This window comes from Herpailurus yagouaroundi, unplaced genomic scaffold (assembly GCF_014898765.1).
Source record: "Herpailurus yagouaroundi ecotype Mexico unplaced genomic scaffold, PumYag 483, whole genome shotgun sequence".
Lineage (NCBI taxonomy): Eukaryota > Metazoa > Chordata > Mammalia > Carnivora > Felidae > Herpailurus > Herpailurus yagouaroundi.
The window spans coordinates 929,078-955,604 of NW_024412700.1; the positions used below are offsets into that span (position 1 = coordinate 929,078).

General features: G+C 55.4%; 1 protein-coding gene and 1 long non-coding RNA gene across 4 annotated transcripts in view; one reads left to right on the top strand and one right to left on the bottom strand.

Annotated features, from left to right (window-relative positions):
• The window catches only part of PRKAG2 (protein kinase AMP-activated non-catalytic subunit gamma 2), a 262,603-nt gene extending 256,482 nt beyond the window's left edge, over positions 1 to 6,121 (bottom strand). For both annotated transcript variants that reach the window (XM_040464568.1, XM_040464567.1), the window contains exon 1: positions 5,458 to 6,121. In XM_040464568.1, the coding sequence (XP_040320502.1) occupies positions 5,458 to 5,571 (114 nt within the window). In that variant the 5' untranslated portion in view covers positions 5,572 to 6,121. The remainder of the gene's footprint in view (positions 1 to 5,457) is intronic.
• A 4,604-nt stretch (positions 6,122 to 10,725) lies between these two features.
• Positions 10,726 to 18,307, top strand: LOC121022972 (uncharacterized). 2 transcript variants are annotated; one of them, XR_005787201.1, is made up of 2 exons: positions 10,726 to 11,296; positions 17,800 to 18,307. It is a non-coding gene; the product is annotated as an uncharacterized LOC121022972 (long non-coding RNA). The 2 variants fall into 2 exon arrangements; XR_005787200.1 differs by lacking the exon at positions 10,726 to 11,296 and adding an exon at positions 14,929 to 17,233.
• The last annotated feature ends 8,220 nt before the right edge of the window (positions 18,308 to 26,527 follow it).

Genomic DNA, 26,527 nt, shown 5'->3' on the forward strand with positions numbered 1-26,527 from the left:
CTCTCTCTCTCTGTGCCCCTCCCCCACTCATGCTCTGTCTGTCTCTGTCTCTCTCTGTCTCAGAAATAAACATTTAAAAAATTTTTAAAAAAAACATTAAAAAAAATTAGAAGTTACAGGATGAGGTCTGAGCGGGTGAGAAGGTAAGGGCCAAGTGCTTCCGTGCTCCTTCAGTCCATCTGGGGGTTAGGAACCTCAGAAGTCCTACCTCTGGCTGGACGTTAGCAGTAGAATATAGCTCTGCTGGGTTTCACCCCAGGAGGAGGCCAGCTCAAAGCAAGCAGGGCGGGGGAGATACTTGCAAAGCAACAAAAACCCTAACATGTGGGAAGACGGGATACTGAGCATTCGAGCCATATTGGGTGGCTGCTTCTGTCTTTGCTACCTGAGTACTAGAGATGACCGCTTGCTGAAATCATGTTCCATGACGTCCATAGTTGCAGAGGTCATCAGAGCCTGGTTTGCTCAAGGGTCTCGAACCCCCCCACAGATGGGGTACTAGGACCCAGCGAGCACCGGGCAGCAGAGGCTGGGCTCTCACATTCCATTTCCACCTGTCATCCAACCTTGGGATGGGGGGGGGGGGGGGTGTGCTTGTTCTCAGTGGGGCCACCTGTGAAGTGGGGTGGGGGGATGAGATAAGGGTGTATCCCAGCCGGAGGGCACACCCCAAGGCACGGAACGGTGACTCAGCAAATCCCTTAGTTTTGTGCATGCTCTGCTTATATCGCTAAGGGAGCTGGTCCCTGGAAATGTGTGCACAAGCCACAGGGCAGAGCCCACAAGGAAGGGGACTTCTTTATCCATACTCTTCCCGCCCATTCCCTCCACAGGCTCGGCGCCCGACTGTGCCTTCCTGGCATTCAGCCAACGTGCCATGCCCATGCTTCAGGAAGCCCACTCCCCAGTCAGCCACACTCACATCCTGCAAGCTGAGGAGGGGTACCCCGCCCTCATTTATAAACCCTGGAGCCACAGGACAGTTCTGGAGACTCCATCGCTGGGGAGATTCGCCTGAAGCTTGAGTGTCCTGATATCATACTCTGGGCCCTAGGAGAGCCTACGCTCAGGGCGTCCAAGATGCACCATAGGGCAGAATCAAGAAACATTCCATTGTGCCCGGACAGGCTGGCCCGCACTGGGCTACCCTGGCTGGGGGTGGATGTGGGCTTCCGTATTTATTTGGGAGCCAGAAGTATCTTACCATTGTTCAAGAGTCAGTAGCCAAGGACATCTCTTCCCAATGACAACTGGAAAAGTATACATGACAGATATGAAGATGAATGGATGGATGTATGGCTGATAGATAGATAGATAGATAGATAGATAGATAGATAGATAGATAAATAGACAGACAAGCAGATACATAAGTAGATGGATGGGTGGATGGACAGATGGATGAATGGATACCTAAACAGACAGGTAGAAACAATAACTCACAGGGGTAGAAGAAACAGATCAGTACTAACACTGGGGAAGTTGAAAAACAATTATTTTAATATTTACACCACTGTAAGCATAAGACACACCTGGAGAACTTACCAGAAACACGGAACCATGGCCCCACTCCTCAGAGATTCTGACTCAGTAGGTCTGGGCTGTTACTCAGGATTTTATGTAGTAAACAAACAATGGGTGCTTGTACTTAAGCTGGTCCAGGAACCACAGAAAACCCTGCCTGAAAGCCCTACTCAACAAATCTTGTTCAAGGGGTACAAACTGACCAAGGCCAAGGCCAAGAACAAAAGCGACACCCTCCCTGTACTGCGTGGCATCCCTTGCCTTTCACTGAGGCTCAGGCTGCGGTATTTCAGTGATGTGACAGGTAGCCAGCACTCTAGGCCCTCGGTCCTCCACGCCCCGGGGGGCGGGGGTGGGCAGAAGGGCGCCTCTGGTCCCGCCTGCGTCCAGCCCATGCCCCACCCCCCTTCTGGGGTCCCTGAGCAGAGTGGAAGTGGTTGGATGGAGGTTATTGGTCACATGCAAGTCACAGGCGCATCCCCCGTGCAGAAGGCGCTGGGCCTCAAGCAGTGTCAGGCTTCCCTCCACGGGCAAAGCCATCACGAGTGACCGGCCTCCCCGAGCCAAGTGCTGTGTTCACAACCTTCTGCGACCAGCCAGCTACTCTTGGCTCTAGTTTTAGTGTGTCTCCAGCGACCGTGAAGGATTTCTGGAGCACCTCTCCCAGGAGGCCCGGGGACCCATGCCTTCCATTGGCGGTAAATACCGGGCCACTGCCTGGAGCCTGAGCTCCTGCAGGCCTGCCTCGGTGTCCCCTCAGGCTCCTGCAGAGTCCTCCTCTCCGAAGCCCTTCCCTCCCCCATGGCCTCCTGCTCTATCACTGGCTTCTAAACAGTTCCAAAGACCCACAGGATGCCGGTCCACAGTTATCAATTTAAAAAGGTCTGGCACATATGAATTTCAGCATTAATAGAGAAGCTGCTTCTTCCGGTACCAAAAAAAAAAAAAAAAAGAATATACCTTCTCCGGACAACAGTTTCTCTGGCAAAGTTCTGGCAGAATGCCACACACAGCTAGGCTTCCAAGGAGTTACTTTCCAAAACCATTCCCACCACCTTCATCATTACTCCTGCTTTACACTGGGGAGGAAGGTTGAGGGAAGAGAACCAGGGCGAGGCGCCAACCCACCACGATTCTAAACATGGCGCCCATCTCGTTCCTTGACAGGCCCCGGGCAACCCCCAGAGGAGTCCGAACTCCCGCTTCCCCTTCCTCCCCTCTCTCCCACCGTCCCCTTTGCCAGAAAGGGGTGAGCCCGGCCACCTAAGGAAGGGACTAAAACCAAGCCAGGCTTCATCCTCCATCAGGCCCAAGGGCCATTCTCCCTTCATCGCGTTCAGTTCATCAGTCACTATAGTTCGTGATTCCAGGTCTCTGTTACCTGCTATAACCCATAGGCCCTAGGGCAACCTCGGAAATGGATCCCCCATTCTGGTGTCTCAGGGCACAGCAGGTGCTCTTGGTAGCAAGGGGGGTAAAGATGGTAAGATAATCAGAGCCTGGGAGGGAGGTTCACCGTGACTGCAACACCCCGACACCCTAGGTCATGGTTCTGTTTATGCACCAGATACGGGGGGAAAGACTGGGGCTAATCACGTCCAAAAGGGACTCAATCCAATTCAGTGCAGAGACAAGCTGTGTGGACACACTGGGGACCTCACGAGGGCTCTTTCCTGAGAGTGCACTGGACCAGTGAGAGCTGCCCGGAAAGATACAGGACACCCAAGCTGGGATTTCAGACAACGATGGATGATATTTTCAGCACAGGTTCATCCCAAATGGCGCAGGGGACATTCACGTACTAAAAAGTTATTCCTTGTTTATCCAAAATTTTTATTTGCTAAATCTGGCAAGCTTACTTCAGGGCCCTCCTTGATGGCGCCTCACTCCGTTTCTGATTCCCACACCCTTTCTTCCATGAGAAGGGGCCCTTTGCTGTACCCGGAAGCCATCATCCAACCCCCAACTCATGGAGGTGCTCCAGCTGGTTCGCTGGTAGGAGTAATCCAGGCTTCTCACACGTGGCTCTGTCCTGCCTACCACCTCTGGGTCTGATGTCTCTCGGAACACGTCAGTACGCTGTCCCCTCCCCCTCTCTCCCCTCTGAAAGCAGTGGCTGTCAGCACCGGTCATCGGATGCCCTTGGGTCATGTGCCAGCATCTGTCTGAATGCCATATTTCCCCAACTAGAGTATGACTCTCACCAACCCGGTGCAGCGGTCAACAGGCAATACTAGATGGTCAACGAGAAGAAGCTCGCCCCCGCTGGTCCCACCAGCAAATACAAGCCCTATAAGGAAGGAGACAGAGACCCTCTCTTTCACCCCTGATCTCGCCATCAACCAGAGCACTAGACACATGTGTGGGACAACTGAGTGAAAAGCACTTCTGGCATGGGATGGATCATGCCCAGAAGGTTGTGGAAAGCAGCCAAAATCACGTCCAGCAGCAAGAAGGGTGGTCAGAGGATTCCAGCTACACCGTGGCCTTCCCACTTTCACAGCGTGGCCCCTCAAGTCTTTTTCTGGGTTCCGGACTTTGTCCCGCACTCACCACCAGCACCGCCCCTCCAGCGGCCCCAACACCGCATCTGGAACCGTCCTCACCAGTCCGCCTCGGTACAATATGGCCTGACACTGGGCAGTGCATTTTCTTTTCTCTAGGTCTCCCTTTTTAAAACCAGTTGCCCTGATGCAGATGTGACAACCATACATTCATTCCACACTATTTACGTTCGCAAGAGCTTTCCCGTGAATTGTTTTATTTCAACGTCGCTATAAGGCCGGAGTGTACGCACACACGGAAGGGAAGGGGGGGTGGGGCTTTGTTCAACAAACACTTAAGGAAAGTGCCTAACGGGGGTTCGCAGGGGGGAAGTGAGAGGCCAGCAGCCCCTCCCCAGCCCTGCCGGAGGCAGAGCTCAGAGGTTGGGACTCACCTCGCACTCCCACCCGGTGCCCAGAACCGGTCATCCCCCAAGAGAAAACTAAACGTCCCCAGGGAGAGAACCAACATTCTTCACGGAGCCCACCGCTCTGTGTGTCTGTTTGTGCCTGTGTGCGTGCGTCCGTCCGTCCGTGTATCTGGACAAACATTTACTTGGCTGGTGGAGGTCAGGGGCGTGACCCAGTTGGGGGGGTTCTCTCGAGTGCCCGTACGCCCCACCACCTGACTTCCCGATGGGGACGCTGGGGGAGGCCGCGGCTCCCCTGGGTAGCCAAAACCCAGGGTGGGCGCACGCCCCCTCCCGGCGCTCCCTCCAGTTGCACAGAGTCGAGCCGCAGACCGATCGAAGTCGCCAAAGTCCAGGCGGGGCTGCCGGCGTGGCCGGGGCTGAAGTTCGTGGCAGCTCCGCACGCGTTAGGGAGTCCCGAACCCCCAAATGCCCGAAATGTGCTCCCGGGGACAGGCAAAAGGAATGGCTGCAGAGGAAACCCCCCCACGGCGCCCCGGGCCCAGGCACACCCCGAGGGGAACTGGGAAGGGGGAAGGTCCGTTTCGGGGCGCAGCTACACAGCCACATACATATCCCCCCCCCCCCCCCCGCCTCCCGCGCGCTGTCCTCGCCCACTGCCCCGCCCCTCCGGCCCCGGCAGCCGCGCGCGGCTCCACCTCCCCGGAGCGCAGTCCACACCGTCCTTTTTCAACAAAACAACACTACGCGCCGCCCCCCAGCACCCGCACCAGGCGGGATCCGGGGCTACGCCCAGCCCGCCACCGGCCGCCCCGCGCGCCCCCGCTGACGGTCGCCGAGAGAGATGGAGCCCGGGATCGGCGGCCCAGCTCGACCCCGCGCCGCCACCCATCCCCGGGCGGCCCAAAGTGACAGGAGGGGCACGCACGGCGCGCGCGGGGCGTCCCGCGTTAACCGCTTCGGCGCCGGGGTAGACGACCGGGCGAGGGTGGGGAGCCGGGCACCGCGCTGCTGGCACTCACCGGGATGTGCACTCGCAGCGAACGCCTCTTCTGGCTGGGATTTTTTTTGCCGCTGCTCTCGCCGGGGCTGGAAACATCTTTCTTCTTCTTGGTGTCCATGGCCGAGCTTCCCATAACTTTAACCAGAAGTTAATTCCGGGTAACTCGTTCCTGCAATTCGGTCCTCTCCTTCCTCGCCCGGCCCCCGCCGTCAGCCTCGAGCCGCGCGCTCTTGATGATTAGCCTTCCACCCCGGAGACACCGCGTGGGGACTTCCGCGGGGAGGGAAGGTGGCGCAGGTACCTGGGGCCGCCGCCACCGGGGAGGATGGCGGTCGGCGTGTGCGCTGAGTTCACGTGTCCTCTTCCTCCTTACGGGCTCATCGATGCAAAATCAAAGCCAAAGCCTGTCCTGGTTCTTGGTCTCTCTCCGGGTTACGCGTGGCAGAGGTCTCCCTCTGGGTGACAAAGTTTTCTTCCTTTTGCAAAGCGAAGCAACATCGTCCACCCTGTCAGCTCCTCCCACAGGTTCCCAGAGGTGATCTGAAAGGCAGGTGCAGGGAAAGACGGTACTTTGGAAAACAACCCTCCCGTGCCTGCGCCGAAGCGGACAATCTGGCGAGAGTGGGACAGTGTGTGTGTAAATATAATCCTGGGCCGCAAAATGAACCAGCCCCGAGCCTGGAACGCGGCCCGTCCCCCTTCTGGGCGAGATGGGGCGGAGGAGAGGGAGGAGGAGGCGCAAACGCGAACGCCCCGGCAATTGGGCTCCCCGCTCGGCTGCGCGCCGAAGTTCGGGCGGCGGCTCGGCTGGCGCGGCCCTGCCAGCCGGAGGGCGCGCCCGCTGCGTCCCACCGCCGCGCCGCGTCCCGGGGACAGGGAGACGGCGGCGAGGGGCGGCGCGGCCCGGCGGGCTGGGCGAGCGCGGGGCGGTGGAAGGCCGCGTGCACTGAACAGGAAGTGCACGGCGCACGCCGCTCGCCCGCTCCCCGTGCCGCCCCCGGGTCGCCGCACGTTGTCGCCTGCCCGGCGGGCGGGGTCTCCCGGCCGCGGCGGCGCGGGACCGGCCTGGAGCTGATTTGCGCAGCATCTCGTGCCCCCGGGTTCTGGCTCCTGGCCCGAGCCCCCTGCGACGCCGCCGCGCCCTGCCGGGCCACCCCGCAGCGGCGGAAGCCGGGGCTTGCGGCGGGACGCGCACTGACCCGCACTTGCTTCCGGGAAAACCGCGGCCCCGGGCCCCTCCCCACCCGGCGTGCGGACCCGCAGGCGCCCGGAGAGCGGTCGGGGTTACCGGGGAGCGGGGTTCACACCCCACCCCACCCGCCTGACACCCGGCTTTTCTCGGGTGCGCCGAGGGGTGCGCAGTGGGGCGGCGGTAAGTGCGGGCGCAGGAGCCGCAGCCCCGCGCCGCCCCAAACGCGGACTTGCTGGGACTGCGGAAATCAACGGGGGCGGAAATCGCGGGCGAGGCTTCCACGTGCCCCTGCGTTGCCACCGTAGCACGGCCAGTAGCGGAGGGCCGGGGGCGTCTGTGGTGGCGTCCCCCTTCCGAGGGCCCCAGGATGGCGCGACCTCGGCCCCCGGCCGCAAGAGGGGTGAATGCTGGGTAGGGAGCCGCCTCCTTTCTGGCTCTAGGTTCTGAGGACGAAGTGACTCCCAAAGTCACTCCAGCGCCTTGAATGCTGACGTCAGCTCCACCTCTCCCCGTAATCAGAAAATCAGGGTTACCCAGAGGAAGAAGGTGAGGACGCAGCCTCAACTCCTGTCCGGATGCGGATGCGGAGATTCGCCGAGTGCCCCCTCCCCCCACTCAGAGGAGGAGGAATTAGCCCGCTTCAGGGACCCCCTTAGGTGGCGCTTCCCACCCAGTCAGAAGCCCCGTGTTTCAGCCATCTTTCCTATTTTCCTTCCGATCCACGTTCCATCATCTGGTCTAAAATCCCCTGCAGTCTGGGGGGTTCCTTGGTTCATGGGTTTTTTTTTTTTTTAATCCTCCTTCTCTTTCTCCCCTGCTCTCCGGTCTAGAACGAAGCCAGACTGGAAAATCCTAGAGCACGCCTTGGTTGACCAAAGGTTAAGCGTTCTGGAGCCCACTAGTCTGGGTTCAAAAATCCGGTGGCCATCCCGGCCCCACAGGTGTGGAATTTCAGGCTTTGACCTTTTTCTGACTGGTTGGTGGGGGAGACCTAAGACCACATCATTCCCCTAAACGCCTGGTTAGTTGAAAAGGAAGAGGGGGCTTTACCTTTGCGACCAAGGGAGCCCACCCTTACCCACTCAAAATTACTCCCCAACTGTCACTTAAATTTCACCCCTTTTGCTTAAAGGTTTAATCCCTGTCGCGGTAATAATTTGCCAGGCCGTGCAAGTCACTCCATTTGATGAGAACTGATTTTGGGGGGAAAGATGGACGGGTGGGCAGGGGCGAGTAGACAGGCAAGAGAAGTCGAGAAGAGCCACCAGGAAGGGATTCAGAACCAGGAAGGGAATGAGAACCAGGAAGCCACTGCGCAACGCTTTGCCTGGGCCCTGTCCCTGGTGATGGGAAGTGGTTAGCAGTTGTTTTAATAGGTACTTGGGTCAGTTGATCCGTGTACCTATGCCCAGTCATTCATTAATAAAATTGATTTGTTCTCTGAGTTTATTTTGTTGGAGTGCAGACTTTAGTGCCCGGGAACCGAAAATTAAAATGTTTTACCACGTTGCTGGCATTTTAAGAGCCTTTTGTGGTTGTTAATATTTCTGAAATCTGGGTGTTTCTTACGGACGGTGCCAGAGGAAGCTTCCCATTGTTTTTCCTTCCGATAAGATATGATAAATTGATCATATGTCTTCCAATCAGTGCAGTCTTAAGATTGAATTTTTCTGAGGGGGCGCCTGGGTAGCTCAGTCAGTTAAGCGTCTCACTTCCACTCAGGTCACAAGCTCACGTGTGTGGGTTCGGGCCCCACATCGGGCTCCGTGCTATCCTGCTTCAGATCCTCTGTCCCCCTTTCTCACTGCCGCTCCCCTGCATTCTCTCTTCTCTCTCTCAAAAATAAATAAGCCTTAAAAATGGAATTTTTCTGGGGCACCTGGGTGGCGCAGTCGGTTGAGCGTCCGACTTCAGCCAGGTCACGATCTCGCGGTCCGTGAGTTCGAGCCCCGCGTCAGGCTCTGGGCTGATGGCTCGGAGCCTGGAGCCTGTTTCCGATTCTGTGTCTCCCTCTCTCTCTGCCCCTGCCCCGTTCATGCTCTGTCTCTGTCTGTCCCAAAAATAAATAAAACGTTGAAAAAAAAATGGAATTTTTCTGAATGTTTCACTTTGGGGTGCCTTCTGAAACCCCATCCTGTGGCTTGCCAAGCAGCAGTGTCGAGGAAACCCTTCCCACTGACTGTTGCTGAACGCGCAGATCTATGACTTCCTTTGCAAAAATAATGCAATAAAATCTATGCTGAACAGAATATACAAAATGTTAAAACGTTTTTTTAAGTGTGTTTATTTTGAGAGAGAGAAGGAGAAAGCACGAGTGGGGGAGGGACAGGGAGGGAGAGAGAATCCCAAGCAGGCCCCACACTGACAGTGCAGAGCCCTGCCCGGAGCTCGAACCCACGAACCCCAAGATCATGACCTGAGGTGAAGTTGAACCCTTAACCAACTGAGCCACCCACGCTCAAAATTTTAAATGAAGACAAGCATTACTGATTTTGCCTTTTGCCTGTCTCTAGTATTGCCCAGGTCAGCACTTTTACAGATCCTCTTTATGAAAAATTCTGACTTTCTTTTGGTATAAAGTTTATCTACGTATAAGTTTATATATATAAATATATAGCAAGTCTATATGCATAATAATCATGCACTTTTACTGACCCTGTCTTTATGAAAACTTCTGATTTTTTTTGTATAAAATGTATCTACATATAAGTTTATATATGTATAAGTATATATAACAAGTCTATATGCATAATAATCTTATGCACTTTTACTGACCCTATCTTTATGAAAAATTCTGATTTTTTTTGGTATAAAGTGTATCTACATATAAGTTTATATATATATATATATAAAACAAGTCTATATGTATAATAATCTTATGCACTTTTACTGACCCTGTCTTTATGAAAAGTTCGGACTTTTTTTGGTATGAAGTGTACTTACATATAAGTTTATATATATAAATAAATGTATAAATATATCATATATATATATAACAAGTCTGTACGTATAATAATCTTACATATTAGGTTTATATGTAATCTCTATAAAGTTCGTATATAAAATATAAAGTTTACATACCTAAGTTCATACACAATAAGTTTATAACATACTACATATAGTATATGTAATATATATACACATATATTCCTTTACACCAAGAGTAAAGCAGAGGCTCTTGGGTCACCGAATATCTGTGTGATTCTCTACATTTTCCAGTGCTCTGGCAGTTAGGATAGGATGAAATCAATTCTGGCCAATGAAATGGGAGTAGATTTAGTGGGAATTATTTCCGGGTCAAGAGGTGAGGAGTTGGTATTCTCCCTCAGCTTTCTTTTCCTCTGCGGCTCTGATCTTAGAGACCATGTGTTCCGGATGGTGCACAGTAAGAAAGGGGAGGACAGCTTGTGTCGGACTTGATTGATGTGGGTCAGGCCACTGAGATTTTGATAATTAGTTGTTACCGCAGCATCACCTTGCCTATAAAAAAATAACCTCATTGAAACATTACTTATGGTGATAACTGAGTTTTTTGGCACTCCCTTGAATTTTAACCCAGGGCAGAGACTGCATTCGCCTCCCTCTGGTGCGGCCCTGACCTTCTGATGGATGGAAGGGTGAGAAACGGAGGCCGACCAGGACTGAGGGGTGTGGGGGGACCCACCTTGCGGGCTCCAGGGGCATGACTCGAGTCCTGTCCCAGCACTGCCGCTGGTCTACTATTGGCACCGTGAGCACGTCACTTCCTCCCCCATCTGCGAGAGAATCTTTGGAAGATTGCTAAGGCCCCTTTAACGGACTCTTGTATTTTGTCTTGATTGTATATTTTGTACATCTTTGTTGATTTTATTGCCTCGGTCATCACTGTTTTATTTAACTTTTCGGAAGTATCATTGCCCGGTGAATTGAAAATTAAAGACGGGGGGCGCCTGGGTGGCTCAGTCGGTTGAGCGTCCAGCTTGGGCTCCGGTAATGATCTCGCGGTTACAGGGTTCGAGCTCCGCACTGGGCTCCAAGCTCACAGTGTGGAGCCTGCTTGGGAGTCTCTCTCTCTCTCTCTCTCTCTCTCTCTCTCTCTCTACCCCTCCCTCGCTCGCACTTTCTCTCTCTTAAAATAAATAAACTTAGCAAAATAATTTTTAAAAATTAAAAACAAGTAAACAAAAAGACCTCTGGTCCTTCCCCGCAGATGGTTCAGGACAGTGCTTCTCAGAGAACAGGAGCTTATTGGAGATGTTTCCATTGGGGGCATCATCTGTCCAGGCTGATAATAATGAGAGGTGCTGAAGCTACTATGTGCCCGTGCTGGGGCGTCTTATACGTTTTAGTACATCTACGGGAGGAGATGTTATTAACCCCATTTCCCACCACACATGATGGCTGTACCACAATTTTTTCTATGAAAATCCCCTAGGAGAACCCTCAGAGACATCTTACGGAGGAGGGAAACTGAGACCAGCTGTCGGAGCAGGCTTTGGTATCCATTTAACTTCTGTGCATTGATTTTAATTTGCAGGGCCCTCTGGAAAGAGACAAAAAAAGCGTGCCACCCCCACCCAAGCCACCCCCTTTATCTTTGTTTCGGATGGCTCTCCATCCATAATGCCGGCCAACCGTAGGTCGTCCTGCTCACGCAACCCGAGAAGTACTTTGGATGAAGATAAAGGTAAACTCTGTGGCAATATTCTCCCAAAGAACAGGCTTGCTGTTCCCTTTTTTTTCCCCTAGAGAATAGCTTGGTGTCTTGACCGGCTCTGTGCCTAAACGCACACTCAGCAGTTCTAAAGAATGACAGATTCAGCAAGCCCGGTGCGTGTGGCCCGCAGCGCTGGGCCGCCGAGAGGCGTCTGTTGGCTACATAAGAGAATAGGTAATCCCGGCAATTATGTTCCCTTCCTTGACTAAGGGTAGTAGTCACGTAAACAGCATTAGTTGGGAATCACGTCTTTGGTTCTGCCAGTGGCTGCTTTCATAACTGCCTTACGGCATGACCGTGTGACTTTTGTCCTGGTGATCCAGCGTTTCCTCCCATCCAGGGAATGGGTTTGGGCTCCCTGGGCTGCAGTTCTGAGCTTCGGACACGCTAGAGGCATACAGATTAACCCAGGGAAACGCAGAATACCACCGTTATCTGAATATGGCTCGTGGCCGATTTGTGACCTCTCACTCACCTATCTGGGGCATGATTAAATAATGCAAATTCAGTATAGTAATTTCCCCGAGCAAACAACATGACTTCGGTAATTACACCAGCCCCAAAATTCATACATTGCAGTACAAATAGGAACGTTAACTTGCACGAGGGGGTGCTTAGCAGCACCCAGTGTGAACCACTGGTCTGTGGGACTTGCGGCTGAGGTCCAGACCCAGCCTCTAGAATGCCTGTTATGAACAAGGCTCCAGAAAAAAATATATATTGACAGTCCCTTGGGATTGGGAGTGTTCAAGAGTAGAGCTCGTGCCCTGGGTTTTCAGGTGTGTGCCGACCTTGGCCTCCTGACATCCAACCCTTAATGCGGGTGTACGATTTCCAGCCTGACTCTCAGAGAAAGCTGTGTCCCTCCCAGAGGGCCCGAGCACACCTGGAATTAAAGTGCATACACTTTCCAGGGCCTATCCCCATCTTTGTACCTTAGCATTTATGCTCGTTTCAAGGGCTCTGGATGTGCCGGGAGGCTGTCAAGGACCTAGTGGTTTTGGACCACCCTTCTGTGCCCTGGGGGCCAAAAAGATATTTTATGAGATGTTCCTAACGATAACTCCAAAGAGCTGGATGAGGTCTGGGCAGAGGACGCGGAGAGAGAAACTTCCCAAGCAAACCTCCATGCCGTGGACCTGCGAAAGGTCATTTTGAATCGTTGCGACACGTACTCCCAACGCACCATTGCGCAAAAGGCCTTACCTTGTTTCGTTTTGTTTTCTGTCCCTACTCACTGTAGCGTTTTACCCTCTAGGTGGAAAAAGGTAAGGCACGATTACAAAGTCCATTGTTCTTCGGGCAGCCTGGGAGAACATTTTGCTGTCCTTGCAACTTACTCACACGGGATGCAAGGGAGTTCCCAGAATCTCGTGGACGGCGATGCAGGGTTTCTGGGGACAACGTGCAGTGCAGGGCTGCGTGGAGGGCTCAGTGCTGATACAGAGCACACATGGAGACGCTGTGCTCACTCGGTCAGCACCGAGCCCGGCACGCTGTCCACGGTCCTCTGGCTACAATGCGAGGACGGCTGGAGCTTCAAGAGTCTTGGTTGGATCGTTGCTTCCAAATCTTTTCTTTACCTTTGCAGCCTTAAGAAACTGATGCAATTTGTTCACCGAGAAGGGAGACAGCTAGAGAATTCTGTCATTCTGACCACGCCCTCATAAGAGACTGGTTTTTCAGCTTGTCGGGAGAGGTGTTCTCTTGCAGGGGGTGTGCTTTTGTGTGATCATTTGCCTCTGCCCTGGGATCCGTTCTCTGTCCCGCCCGGCTCTGTGTTGCCTGGAACCTTGGTCCCCAGATCCTTCGCCAACTGATCCCACTCCCTGTCTGGCCAGGTTTGGCCACTGGGAGGCAGTGGGGGAGACTGGAATGTGGGAGCACGAGGGAGGCCACAGTTCTTCTTGCCTTGTTTTGCTTTAGGGAGCGTTTCTTTCCTCTGTGGCCCCAGCGCCACTGGCCAGACCCTCCCTCAGGGGCCTGGCTGCTGCCAGGCCGCCCTGACCATGGCCCAAGGGCCCAGTGGACATCGGAGCGGAAATCTGAGGGACACGAGCGAGGGAACCAGGCGGGCAGCTGTGGGGGAGGATCCCAGGACAGGTCAGGAGGGCAGTGGCTGGGGGTGGCGGGGGGGACAGGTGGGGCTTCATCTGAGTGACATGGGACGCTGTTGGAGGTCAACCAGAGTGGCGTGGTCTGCCTCCCATCCTGAAGGACTGGCCTGGTGGCTCTGTGAAGTGCTTAGAGGGTAAAGTGAAGGAACCAGCTGTCACTCATCTAAGCAAGAGACACCGTGGCTCAGACCACAACGGGGGAGGCGGGGTAGTGAGAAGTAGCAGCTTCTGATTCTGTATTTTGAAGACAGAATCCCCAGAATTTGCTGAGAGATGGGGCATAGAGTCTGAGAAAAAGAAACGGGTGACATATGGCTGTGACAGTTTGGGCCCAAGCGAGTGGAATGATCCTATTTCCTAGCAGGGGAGAGGCTGGGGGGACAGGGAGTCTCCTTTTGGCTGCAGTAAGTCCGAGGTTCCTGTGGGACCCCGGAGGGAAAATACCAGAGCCACGGGGAGACATCTGGCCGGAGACATCCTCCCATCGGGCATTTCAGGCTGGAAGCGGAAGAGATCCGGGCATGAGTGTAGACAGTAAAGAGGTCAGGGTCGCTCCCCCATGACCCTCTGCCAGTTAGAAGTTAGGGACATGAACCTCCATGAATGATGAAGAACTGAGAGAGGATCTGGCGGCCAGGAGACAGAAGGGCGTCAAGGAAGGTGAACTGTAAGCGACAGGACTGGGAGGTGACCATGGGGTTCGGCCGCCGCAGCCCATAGCGCGGCCTCCTGGGGAGGGCTCATGGGAGACAGGGTCGTGGCCGTGGCTCATGCTGCACAGCTGGATCCAGGAGCTCCACACTGAACAGGGAGCAGAGATGGGTGGTGGGGAGAGTAATGTGGGTCAGGACAGGTTGGATTTTTTTTAAATGTTTGTTTATTTATTGAGAGGGGGGAGGGGCAGAGAGAGGGAGAGAGGATCCCAAGCAGGCTCTGTGCTGGCAGCACAGGAGAGGCGGGTGTTTAAGGAGCAGGATGTTCCAGCAAGATGGAGTGCTTAATCCCTGGTGCGGAAGAGAGAAGGAAAAGGATGGGAGCTGATCGCTGAAGCAGGGAAGAGGGGCGAGGTGTGCCAGCCGAGCGCTCAGCCTACGTGGGCTGGGGGACGGTCCCTTGTGGGTCGGGGAGCGGGGTGCATGGAGAAAGGGGCAGGGAGCTGGGGGTGGGTGGCGGGTCTGGTTTCTTCAGGAACAGGAAGCGGTGGCGCCCCGGATGTAGGAGGAGTCGGGGGCGTTGAGGACAGAGGGGCCGCAGGGGACATCCCGCTAATGATGGGAATGCAGGCTGCCTCGGGGGCTGCAAGGCCTGTGCGCACGTCATGTCACACACTACGGTGTCGCGAGGGACACACGCTCAGACGCACCGTTGCTGGAGCCAAGCCCGCGTGCACCGTCCCCCAGTAGGCCAGCAGTCTGTCCCTAGATGGATGGCGGGGACTCCCGCCAACCGAGGGCCCGTCCTGTTGGGCTCACCGACAGAGTGAGTAGCTTTTCCTGCCTCTTGATGTTTGCTAATCTGTTAGGTGAAAGCAGCACCTCTTACGTTTAGCACTTCATTGTCTCGTTCGCGCATTGGTATTTCCTGTCAGTTACCTTCCGGGGAACCATCTGCCTGTGCGTTCGGCCCTTTCTCTGCTGGCCGTAGGCTTTCTCTTATCTGCGGACAGGGGCTCTTTGTATACTGACAAAATTAGCCCCTCGGCGGGGCGGTGAGTTGGAAGTATTTCTTCCCAGTCTGTCTCTTGCCTTCCCTTATCTTGCTTTTTTTTTTTTCCATGCAGGATTTTCCCCCTTTCCTGTGGTTTGTTTTATTGATTTATTTTTATGGCTGCTGAGGTTTTCTGTCACGTACAGAGAAGTGCGGTGGGCAGGGCATGGGCTCTGGACTCAGACCTACCCTTGCCACTCCCTGGCGGTGCACGTTGCATAACCACTTGGTCAACGCGGGGTAAGAATGCCTGGGGGGTGGGGAGGTGTATAAGCACCTGCCTGTGGCCCTCAGGCACCGGGCTTCTTTCCCCGGGCTCTGCCTGGGCAGTTTGGGGTAGGCCATGTGCACCTGTAAAGCTTGAGACCTGCGGGTCTGGCCCTTCCTCTGATCCTTCTCCTGGAAAGTATTTTGGGAACCAGAGACACAACGAGCTGTACATTTGGCTCTGTCTTTCGGGCAATCGAAGATGCAGACATCGTGCCTGCCTGTCACGCACCAGAACGTGTGTGTGGCCGTGGAGGACACCCTCCGGGGACAGCCCGTGCCCCGGGATCACCAGGAAGGAGAGCGTGGCCGCTTCCCACGGAGCTGGCCGCTGAGGCGACCCGCCGGCTGTGTGGGCTGAAAGCCTGTCTGAGTCCCAGTGACGGGGAATGTGGGGGAGGGGATGCCAACACACGTCCCCTTTCCATCTTACCAACGTGACATCCACACCCAAGTGTCCCTGAAGAGAGGTTATGCTGTATGGGATGCAAATGTGAGTTTAGGGTTTTTGACTTTCTATGTCTTTCCGGAGCAACTTGTACGTTATTGGACAACAGGGGAACGAGTCAGAGGCTTGGAAACGGGAAACTACATAAGGCCTAAGTGGAAGGAGAAATTTTTATTAAGGCAGAAGTTGGATTGTGTGGGATTTTAGAAAGCGTGGTGGGCTTTGGACCGGGACCCCAGAGGGAGAGGAGCCATAGAGTTATTTGTGGTAGCGTTCCAAGAAGGAGGGCACGAGACCCCGCAGAGAAAGCTGCTTCTATCGAGAACTGTTCCAACTAGAGCTGTGCTGAACCCCTGTCAGAGAGGATTCTATACTACTAGGGCCGGGACTGTGTGTGGCTAGCCAACGTGGAGAGTTGATAGTCTGAAACACAAAAAAGACACGTGTTAGGATCCCCAGAGAGAAATTCCTGTTTGGTCTTAAAACCAGGAACAGTGGTCTTTGTCCCAAATTCTCTTGGTTTGTTTGTTCCTTGTGGGTACCGGAACTGACCCCCGTGTCCTTTTCACGGGTGGCCAGAGCACAGAGCATCAAAGCTGTCACCCACCCACATGTGTGGTGTTCATTCTTTGCTATATCTTCCTCTTTGGGCGAACTTGGCTCCCCTGTTGGCAGGGGCTGCCCTTCCGAGGCAGTGTACTGGTCCCTGCCCACCAGCTCAGCCAATCACAACCAGCCTCCCTTGGGGCGTTGGTCCTGGGGAGCCAATCAGAGCCCTTCCCTGGGATTCTAACTGGAGCTGACCAAGCCCTCTCCCTCCCCACCCCAGTGCTAAAAGGCTTCCACCTGGAGCTGCGCCCACTCAGGGGACAGTAGCCTGAGGGACTGAGTACAGCTCTCAAGGAGAATTAGGGAAGGGAGGACATGGAACCCTTAGTCCCCATCACTCCAAGACCATTTCTTCCTCTCCCTCGCCCACTGAGCCAACAACATTCCCATCTTTGCTTAAGATAGAGTTGGATTCCTGTCTCTTGTAAGACAAGGTGTTAGCTAATGAAGTTCTCTCTTTTAATTAACCTAATCTTGTTATTCTTTCCAGAGCAGGGTGGGGAGGAAAAGACAAAGGCAGGAAGGGAGGAGAGAAGCAAAGAAGGAAGGGAAGGCTGTGTAAGCAGAGTTTGTAGCTGATAAAAGTGCCTGTTATCTAGCTGTTACAGCCTGAACCCCCTTGCCCCTTGGCCAACCTCTTTGCTGTGGTCAGGTAGCCCTGGCCCTCGTGACCAGCGGCCTCCCAGAGGACCTACAGGACCGTGGCATTCATTCCCAAGCCCGTTCTGGATATCTGTGGGAAACGGAGGTTCCGATGAGGTAAGACCCACCCTCCATGTGGGTGGGCGTCCTCCTGACTCCACACGGTGTTTGTGGGGTGCGAGGGCCGTTTTCAGGGGCTCAACTCAAGCAGAGGCATCGGATATTCTTGTCCCTCTGGGGATCCGGACGAGTGTCTCTGATGGGATTGGAGTGCACAAATCTTCTCCCATAGGAAAAGAACTTTGCCCTTTGTAATTGAAGAAAGCCTGCTTAAGCTTACTAATGACTGGGATTATCAAGGTCCATTGGTAATTTTTCAAGTTACCTGAGCAAGAAAAAAACAGTGATTACAGAAGCCCGGACCCAGCATCATCAAGCGCACGTGGGTCATTTACTTTGACAGGCGTAATTCAGTGCTTTTTATTCCTGGTCACACTCCCATGGCTCTGTAACCAGATACCCCCGGGCTAGGAGGTGGGCTGCTCGTTCAGCGAAGGAAAGGTTGTTGGCTTGATAGAAATGGTCAGATATCTGATTCAGAGAATTACCAAGATCTGATGGAAAAGAGGCCACTTTCCTTTTGGTTTATTTTTCCTCAATTTTTTTTTTTTTTTTAATCCTAGCATCTCTTTGTGTTTTTAAGTCCAGATGCACAAAGTGGCTACTCTTCGGGCGACCAGAGATCACAAAATGCCCTGCCTCATATTCTTCCTCTGTTCCGCTTTCGCGGAGAGCAAGCCCGCAAAAAGCAGCGTTGGAATAGCCCGCTGGGAAGATCTGCATCTGTTCTCACGATGTTCCTATTGCTCGAGATATTTTGGAACTCCTTCTAAACGTTTTTGAAAGTTGAGGGCCCCTTGCGAGCTGTGAAGAGCAGAATATTTGTGCAAGTACCGAGCAAAACCGTCCGCACCGGAGAGGCACATAAAAGATCCCGTGAAAACGTTTGCCGACGGCAGGGTGAAATTCCCACGTCAGCCTCTGTCCACATCTCACCCGCCAGTCGGGGTGGCTCTGATTGACCCTGGTTAATGAAAACTGGGGTCAGTTTCAGGCTGAACTGCTTGCGCCCCAGGGATTGCCCAGTGCATCTCTCTCTCTCCCTTTTTAAACAAAGAACCAGTAACTTCAGAGGCTCTCATTTGCTGGCATATCTGTGTCAGTTCGGATCCTTGGGGAGGTGGATGCCAAGACAGAACTAGACATGGAAGACGTTGAACGGGGGGCAATGTCTGTGCAGGATCGGGCGGGAGCGAGCAGGAGTGGGTGGGGAGAGCCTCCGACCACAGCCCAGGTCGGACACCTGGGGAAGGAGAGCGGAAGGGGGTGGGTAGGAAGAGCCTCGGATCAGCACAGTTCACACCCAGACCATGCGGCCTTGCCACACACACAAGTCGCCCGTCAGAGGGAAGGCAGGGACAGCCCGCTAGAGGACCCCTCGTGTTCTGTCGTTGCCTGGGGATGGCCGCAGGGGTGTGGCCTCGGTGCAGGTGCACTGGGGAAGCCTAGTCGGAGGCTCTGGGGCTGTCAGTCAAGGCTGTCCTTGGGAAGGACAGTCGGGTGCCACCTCCGTGACCACCGCATCCCTCCTTGTGACACACAGAAGCACGTTTCTGTGCGCGTGTAGGGAGTGGCGCCCCTGTGGTTTCTGGGGCCTCTCCTCTCGCCTTTGGGGAGACTTGGGGGAAGAAGGATGGAATTAACCGTGAGCCACCACTGCTGCCTCTGGTCTTGGGGCCACGTGGGTGCCCATCCCGCCCCCTCCCCCACAGGATCCAGTCTAAACGGCCTCTCTGGTAATGTGACCCAAACCTTGTCCTGAGGGCTCTGAGTCCTTTACGATCAGACCCTTCTCAGGCAGGGTCGCAGGGCCCAAAGTCACGCTGGGCAAGCATGAGGAGGGAGCCACATGGATCCCCGGCTTCCACGTGTCTTCCTCCCCCACCCATTGTTTGAAAGCATCTTACCTCCCACTGCTGGTCAAGGTTAACTTACCCTCCAAGAGGGTGACTTCCTTCTTCACCCACTGGGCCCTGGACAGGAGCCAAAAGCGTCCTGGTAAGAGCTGTAGCTTGTAGTTGAATGGGACCCTGCCTGTGTCCCCTGGCAAGAGGGTGTCCCCTATTGGGACCCAGACTTTTAGCTCTACAGAGTCCAGAGTCGCGGGGACAGGAAGCACGGGTCACGGAGCGATGGTAAGGAGGCTACTTGGGCTTCCACGCCGTGGCCCGTGTGCCCACGTGTTCTAACTCTGGGAGACACAGTGCCACCAAGAGGCCTCTGAATAATGCACACACAGCATGTGTGGGGTGCTCCTTCCCAGCCCCGTGTGCTGTCACCTCCGAGCTCCAGGGACACCTTCAGTCTGCTACTCCAGCTCTCTGTGGGGCTGGCTGCTTCTGGATACAATAGTGCGTCCTACAGTCATGGCCGCACCCCTGCACCTGCTTAGCTGTAAAGTGAGCCCTCTGATGGCTGCTATGTCATGTGGAATCCATGCCTGGCCAGGTGTCCCATAAGCCCCCAGACGGTGCTGATGGCTGAGGTTCTGTGGGCAGGAAAGACAAAGCCACACCCAGAATAGGTATCTGTCCACGTGAGGATGAACCGCTGGCCGTTTCGAGGTGTAAGGGGCTTAACATGGCCGCCTTGCCACCGAGCAGATGGTCTCCTCCAGGAAGAGCGCCATATTGGGGTCAGCCTTGTTCTCAGCTGCTGACTGGTTGGAAATTCAGAGGTGGCAGTGGCTAGATCGTCCTCGATAAATGGGAGTCCGTCCTCTCAGACCCACACACAGCCTCCTTCTCTGCCACTCACGTACCCATCTAGCCAGTCCCAAGGTGCCTGGTGACAAAGGCTAGCTGCCATCCACCAGTGAGTCATTTTGTGTGCTTGGCCGTTCAGCGCCTTTTGCGCAGTGGGTGGCCTCTGGTGGGCACCATAACGTGTGATTCCGACACCTTTACACCTCACGTACACCATTCCCGTATGTCCTTCCACACGCCTCTACCCAGACCTTTCTGTCCCTAACCCTGCAGACCCCTAACCAGCCGGCCGGACCACTGGCCGCTGTCCAGGCGCCTGTGCGTATCCTCCCCTCGGTCTCCTTCTCCGGCCACACGTGTGGATGAACAACTGTACTGGTCACAGCCCTGCCCACTGGGAAGAGCTGTCTCCTGGGACATTCAGGGCTGTCCTGGGTCATGACGGTCACGCAACAGCTAAACACGTTCAGATTACTCAGATGGCCATCTGTCGAGGCAGCTTGGATTTTTCTATCTGCCCCTCACGCGGGTCAGACAGGACGCTCTGCTACCCACATGGCCATAGGAGTCAGCTGGGGAAGGGGCGCTGGTGGAGTCTTACGGTTTGCTCAGCCTCTGTCCCAAATGCACCACCTCCCTCTCGTAATGGACCGCTGCTGGTGTGTTCAACTTCGTGACTTGGTGGGTCCCACAGGACCTAGACCGCAAGGAGGCAGCTCCAAGTGCGTGGACGGTCCGTGCTCCAAGGTCAAGTGTCCCCTCTCCCAGCAACATGTTTCTCAAAAGGAGCATAGTTCTCTGCCGTAGTTGGCATGGCCTTGCTCGCATTGGGGTTCTCCCCTGGCTGGTCATGACCTCCGTGGTACCTCTCCTCCCATCGGTGACGTCACCAACACTGCCGCGGATTCCCAGGGAGGAGCCCCACACGGCCACCCGGATGGCTGCGGCGACATCAGCCCCCTCCCAGACTTCCAGCCCCACCTGCCTGAGCTCTCCCCCGGCCCCATGCCCCAGTTCTACCCGGCAGAATTTCCCCCAAGAGGTGGGCAGGACTGCCTCTGGGGCCCATAAGCATGCCATGTGGGTTGAGTTGTGTCCCCCAGAGAGAGATGCTGAAGCCACATGCCTGCCACCTGTGAATGTGACCTTCTCTGGAAATAGGGTCTTTGGTTCCTTAAGGGGAGGTCATGAAGGGGACCCCTAATCTAGATGACTGGGTCCTTAGGAGAAGAGAGGGGGCACAGAGACAGATGCACAGAGAGGAAAACACCATGAAGACGTGCGCTCAAGCAGAAGGCCGCGTCAGGGTGGGGTCAGGGGTTGGAAGGATGCATCTAGAAGCCAAGGAACTCCAAGGACATCTAGCAGCACCAGAATCTGAGACGGAGGTGCAGAGCGCACCCGCCCCCCACCCCCCAGAGCCTCGTGCGCTCTGCTGATGGCTCCGGTGACACCCCGATCTCGCACTTGTAGCATCCAGAACTGCAAGAGAGTAAGTTTCTGTTATGAGCCACCCCGTCTGTGACTCTTTGTTACGGCCGCGGTAGAAACTAACACACAGGCACATGGACACACACGCACGCACGCACGCACGCACCTTTCTCTGCTGCCCTCCGTACTTTTGTCCTGGCTTCTCTCCTGCCTGGAGCGCCCCTCCTTCTCTCCTCCACTCACTCACAGCTCCCCTTGTCCCCGTCAGGGCACCTAAATCTTCCCTCGGGAGCACCCAGGGACTTGCTCACCTCACCCTCTGTCCCCCTGCGTTCCTAACACGTCTGCGGGTGGCACCGAACCCCTGAGCGCTTAATTATAAAATGCCCTGCTTGATCTATTTTTATTTCTCACCTTGCTCCCTAAAAGGATCTCGGGCAGCTTCTGCTTCCTATAGCTCGAAGGCTATCTCTACCGTATTTTTGAAGACCGACCCTTTTGTTTTTAGAACCAAGTAGTGTCTGACCTCACATCTCAGCGTCTACACAGGGCAAGGCTCTACCTGAGGTCTGGAGGGCCTGCGGGAGAGGTGACCAGACCACATGGGTGCAGTGCTCTGGGACCCAGCCATGCCCGTCTTCTGACTCTCGATGGATGGCTCCTGTGTTCGGATTGGTCTCTGAGACTCTGATGCCCTGTGCTTGGACCAGCCGTGCCATCTGTTGGGGATTTGGGAGGGCCCCCATATTTGAACCCACCCAAGCCTCAGAGTCCCCGGGTGCTTGAATAGCTCTTGGAAGGAAAAAAAAAAAATTAAATCCAGATCTTGCCACGTGAGTTAGTGCACAGCAAGGGGACAAGACGACCCATTCCAAATGTAAATCAAAGTCAATTTGTAGCGACAGCCACATTTAGCACCCATAAGCTCCCATTTTAATCAAGGCGGAAAGCGGTTCGTCTGCAATCAAGGCCCGAGAATTAGCACCATCTCAAGACACGTCCTTGTCATCTGGCAGAGTGGCTTTGGGCGCCAGCCCAGCTGTGTTCTCGGTGGCTCCCGTAACAGCAGTTCGCAGCCCATGAAGCCCTCTCGAAATACGAATGTGCTCAACATCACCGTGCGTCCTGGGTGTCGGAGAAGACTGTGCAACTGAAGGACCCAGGTTCCTTCACGAGGACATCATCCTTTGCTGTGCCTGCTGGGATGGGCATCTCAGAGACCCACGGGCAGGAAGCAAAGTCAGCAGGAGCAGAGCAGAGGACGTGGGGCTCGGCCCCCGCCTGATCCTTCCGATTACAGAATCTGCAGTGACATCACAGCCCCGATTGAATGGGGCCAGGCCGGCCCCTCCCTGTACCATCCTGTCGTCTCGTCACCCGGGAAAGGGGTCTCTGGGGCTCGTCACGAAGGACAGTTGTCCACCTCAGACAATCCTGGAGTTTTGCTGGTAGGGGCCCTGATACCCAGTCTTCCCGCCTTGTCGCTATGAGGGTGGCTGGATGCCCCCGTCCCATGACACCACTGCTAACTAGCCCAGGGACAGGAAGCTCCTCCCACCCACCCTTTTCACCATCACTGGGCCTTCTGCAGGGAGCAAAACCACCCAGGCTCTCGGCTCTCACCAGTGACCATCTGCCACCCAGCCCAGAGGAAGTTGGGTCTTGAAGAGCCAACGGGCATGCCATTTTCCGAAAACACGGAGGAAAACACCCCACAGTTCATCTAGACAAATATATGCCTGCAAAGTTAGCAATGCCGTCTTTGGCAAGGTAGGTACACTCCCCCGACCTCAGGAAGTGCAGAGATGGGAGTGCACGGCTCTCCACGGTGCCGGGGTCTCTGGTAGAGCCCCCCAGCTTGGTCGTCCGGTCACGTTTCTTATTCTTATTTTAGTGACTCTGTTCTGTTGTGCCTCTTACTGTCCGCGATCTCAGATGTTTTTCTGCTAAGCAGAGGAAGCACAAATGGCCCATTTTATTTATAACTCTGCAGTGAAGCTCGGAATCAGAGTGTGTACATTGGGGGGGGGGGGGCGCGGGGGCCCGGAGAGGGGAAGGTACTGGTGAAATAGGCCGATGTCTGCGTCTGGTTTTTGCCTCCTTCTTGGTGTCGATGATCTTGCAGCTTATACCAGACCAACGCTCAGGAAGTAGCTAATTGTCCGGCCAAAGGTGTGTACGGGCCACGTAATTTCCACGTGGCTGGTATGTGCCACGTTCCCTGGAGTATGTGAAGAAGCGAGGAGGGGCATGGAAGATGAGAGAGGGGCTCTTTCGGTGGGCGCAGCCAGTCCCCAACTAATCGGGAATTATAACAGGAGCTGACACTACGTGCCCACGGTGGGACAGCTGTTGTCCTGGTGCTCGCAGCCCACCTGTGGCCTTTCCCACGCTCTTCGGCGGAGGGCACCGTCACTGCGTCACAGACGAAGGTGCTGGGGCACTGAAGAGCTCGGTCAAGAGCATGCAGCAGCGGAGGGCGGAGTTCAACCGGACCGAACAGCAAGCACTTCGAGCGGGTCTGCGGGCCCCGAGGCAGAGGCCCAGGGCCGTGGGGCTGCAGGTGGCCAGGCCTCCTGGTCTCACTCTGAATTGCCGGCCTCAAGCCTGGGGTGGGGACGCTGTACTGCCTGGGACCACAGGAGACCCCCCCCCCCACCCCAGGCTCCTTCCCCTTCCCGCTCCCCTCCAGGACCATTTCAGACTGTCCCCTCCAGCGGGTAACCTTTCTTCCCATTCCTCTGACAAAGGGACAGTCAGACGGGAACTTCTGCCAGGCCCCCTCCCCCACGGGCCCCTTCCAGCGGCGACGCCCACAGATGACATTTCTTGTCTCTGGAAACCGCCCCTCGGCTCTCCCGGAGCCAGGAGCCATCGTCCCCCGTCTTCCCCTGCTGCTCAGTGTGTCTTTCCCTCCCTCGGTGGTTCTTCCTCTTGGCTCCACGATGGAATCACCTGGTGACACTTAAAACCGAAAGAATGGGGGCCTCGTCCCCAGAGACTGACTCAAGTAGCCCCGAGTTCTCCCCAGGCATCCGGAGACGTGAAACTGACTCTGCCAAGAGGCACCGGCAGCCAAGAGCGAGCTTTCCTGCGGCTGCCCCCAGCCAGCAGCTCTGCTCTTCCCACCCACACCCCTGCAGCGGCTGCCCCCCACCCTGCTCTGCCCCGCTCTACAACCACCCCCTTGCAAAAGCCATCCAGCCCTTTCTCTCCAGACCACGGAAGGGGCCGGGGCCACCTCACCACGGACCCTGCTGGACAGTCGCCCCCCCCCCCCCCCCCCCCAATCTTCCAGTAGCAGCGAGCAGCTGGTCTCTCCCTCTTTCTCGAAGCACTTCCTTCCCTGGCTCTCCTCGCCCGTCTGCCTCGCCGGCTGTTGCTGGTTCCTCGTGATCTCCTCTGGTTGGTGGCCCAGGGCTCCGTGCTGGGACCCGTTCTCTGCCCCAGGTGCACTCACCCCCTCGCTGTGCTCACTTAGCCTGCAGGCGTTGTAAGTCATCTCCTCACGGAGATGGGATCTCTGGTCTGGACCTCTCTCTAGAACGCCAGCCCGGTGTCTCCAGACGCCCACCCGACACCTCCGTGGGGGTGTCTCTGTAACATCTCAAACCGAACACACCCCGACCTGGGATCCTGCCCTCTCACCCCACCGCTCCGCGGCCTTGCCAGCCCTTGCAAGCCCCCGGATTGCTTGCCTTCGGCAGGCGTCCTTCCGGTCCCACCAGCAAACCCAGGCACTCCTGCGTCCGGGTACATCTAGGACCTCTGCTCACCCCTCCCATCTAGAACCTTTGCCCCCCACCCCTCCTCCATGCCAGGCCGGTCCCAACTGGATCATCTGTCACCTGGTGACTGGTTTCCACTTCCACCCTGCCCCCCGCGGTCAATTCTCAAGACCACAGTGACGGTGACACTTTACCAACATCCCTCCAAAGCCTCTACCTTTCGCTCCTGTGAAAGCCCGTGAGCCCGCAATGACCCACAACGTCTCCATTCCATTAGTCCCTTCCTTGTCCCCGCTCCAGCCAGCTGTTCTCCTAGCCGTTGCGCTAACACGCCACACTCCCTCCTACCTCAGGGCCTTGGCAGGGGCTACTCCCTCAGCCTAGAACATTCTTTTCCTAGATATCTGGATGAACTGCTCTCTCCTTTCCTCCAGCTCCCCCCTCAAATCCTACTTGTCAGTGAGTCCCTCACAGACCACTCTTTTAAAGATTGAAAGCCCTTGGGGCGCCTGGGTGGTTCAGTCAGTTAAGCGTCTTGACTTCTGCTCAGGTCACGATCTCATGGTTTGTGAGTTCAAGCCCTGCGTCCGGCTCTGTGCTGACGGCTCAGAGCCTGGACCTTGCTTTGGATTCTCTGTCTCTGTCTCTCTCTGTCTCTCTCTCTCTCTCTCTCTCTCTGCCCCTCCCCTGCTGATGCGCTCTCCCTCTCTCAGAAATAAACATTAAAAAATTAAAAAAAATAAAAGTACAAATTGAAATCCCCTTCCCCGGCATCTCCTTTCTTTGCTCGTTTATCTCTTTGGCACAGGTCACCCCCTAATACCTCCTAATGCGTAATTTACTTAACTTGTTGTGTTTATTGTCTGCTCCCACGTGAGGTTTCAAGCCCCATGAGGGCAGAGATGCTCGTCTGTTTGGCTCAGTGTTCTATAATCCAGTACAGTGCCTGGTGCTCGGTGCATAGTCGCTAGCGTTTGTTGAATGAATAAACGATAAACGTGATGCAGGCCAGGAGCTGCAGGGGGCGGGGAAGGGAAGAGAAGGCTTCATTCGGTTCCACAAGAATCATCACGGATATTTGGTGCTGGGAGTGATGCTCGGGGGAGACTGGCGCTGAGCCTCGGGGGCAGGGTCGTCTTTAATCACAGTCATAATAGTCGGGATAAGCACTAGGACTCAGGAAATCCTAGGATCGGTTTCCTCGGCGCTCTGCTCTCGGAGCGGGCCACAGCCCTGGAGAGGCCGAACCAGGGGTAGGGTGAGGCGGGGGGCTGTGAAATCAAGGCGCGGGGGCAGGGACCCAGGCTCAGCCCTCGCTGAGCCGGACCCCCCCACACCCTTCCCCGGGCCCCAGTCGGGAAGACACAGTCGGCCGGAAGTGCTTTGTCGCCGAGGCAGCCGTCCCGAAGGAGATCCTTTGTGGCGGA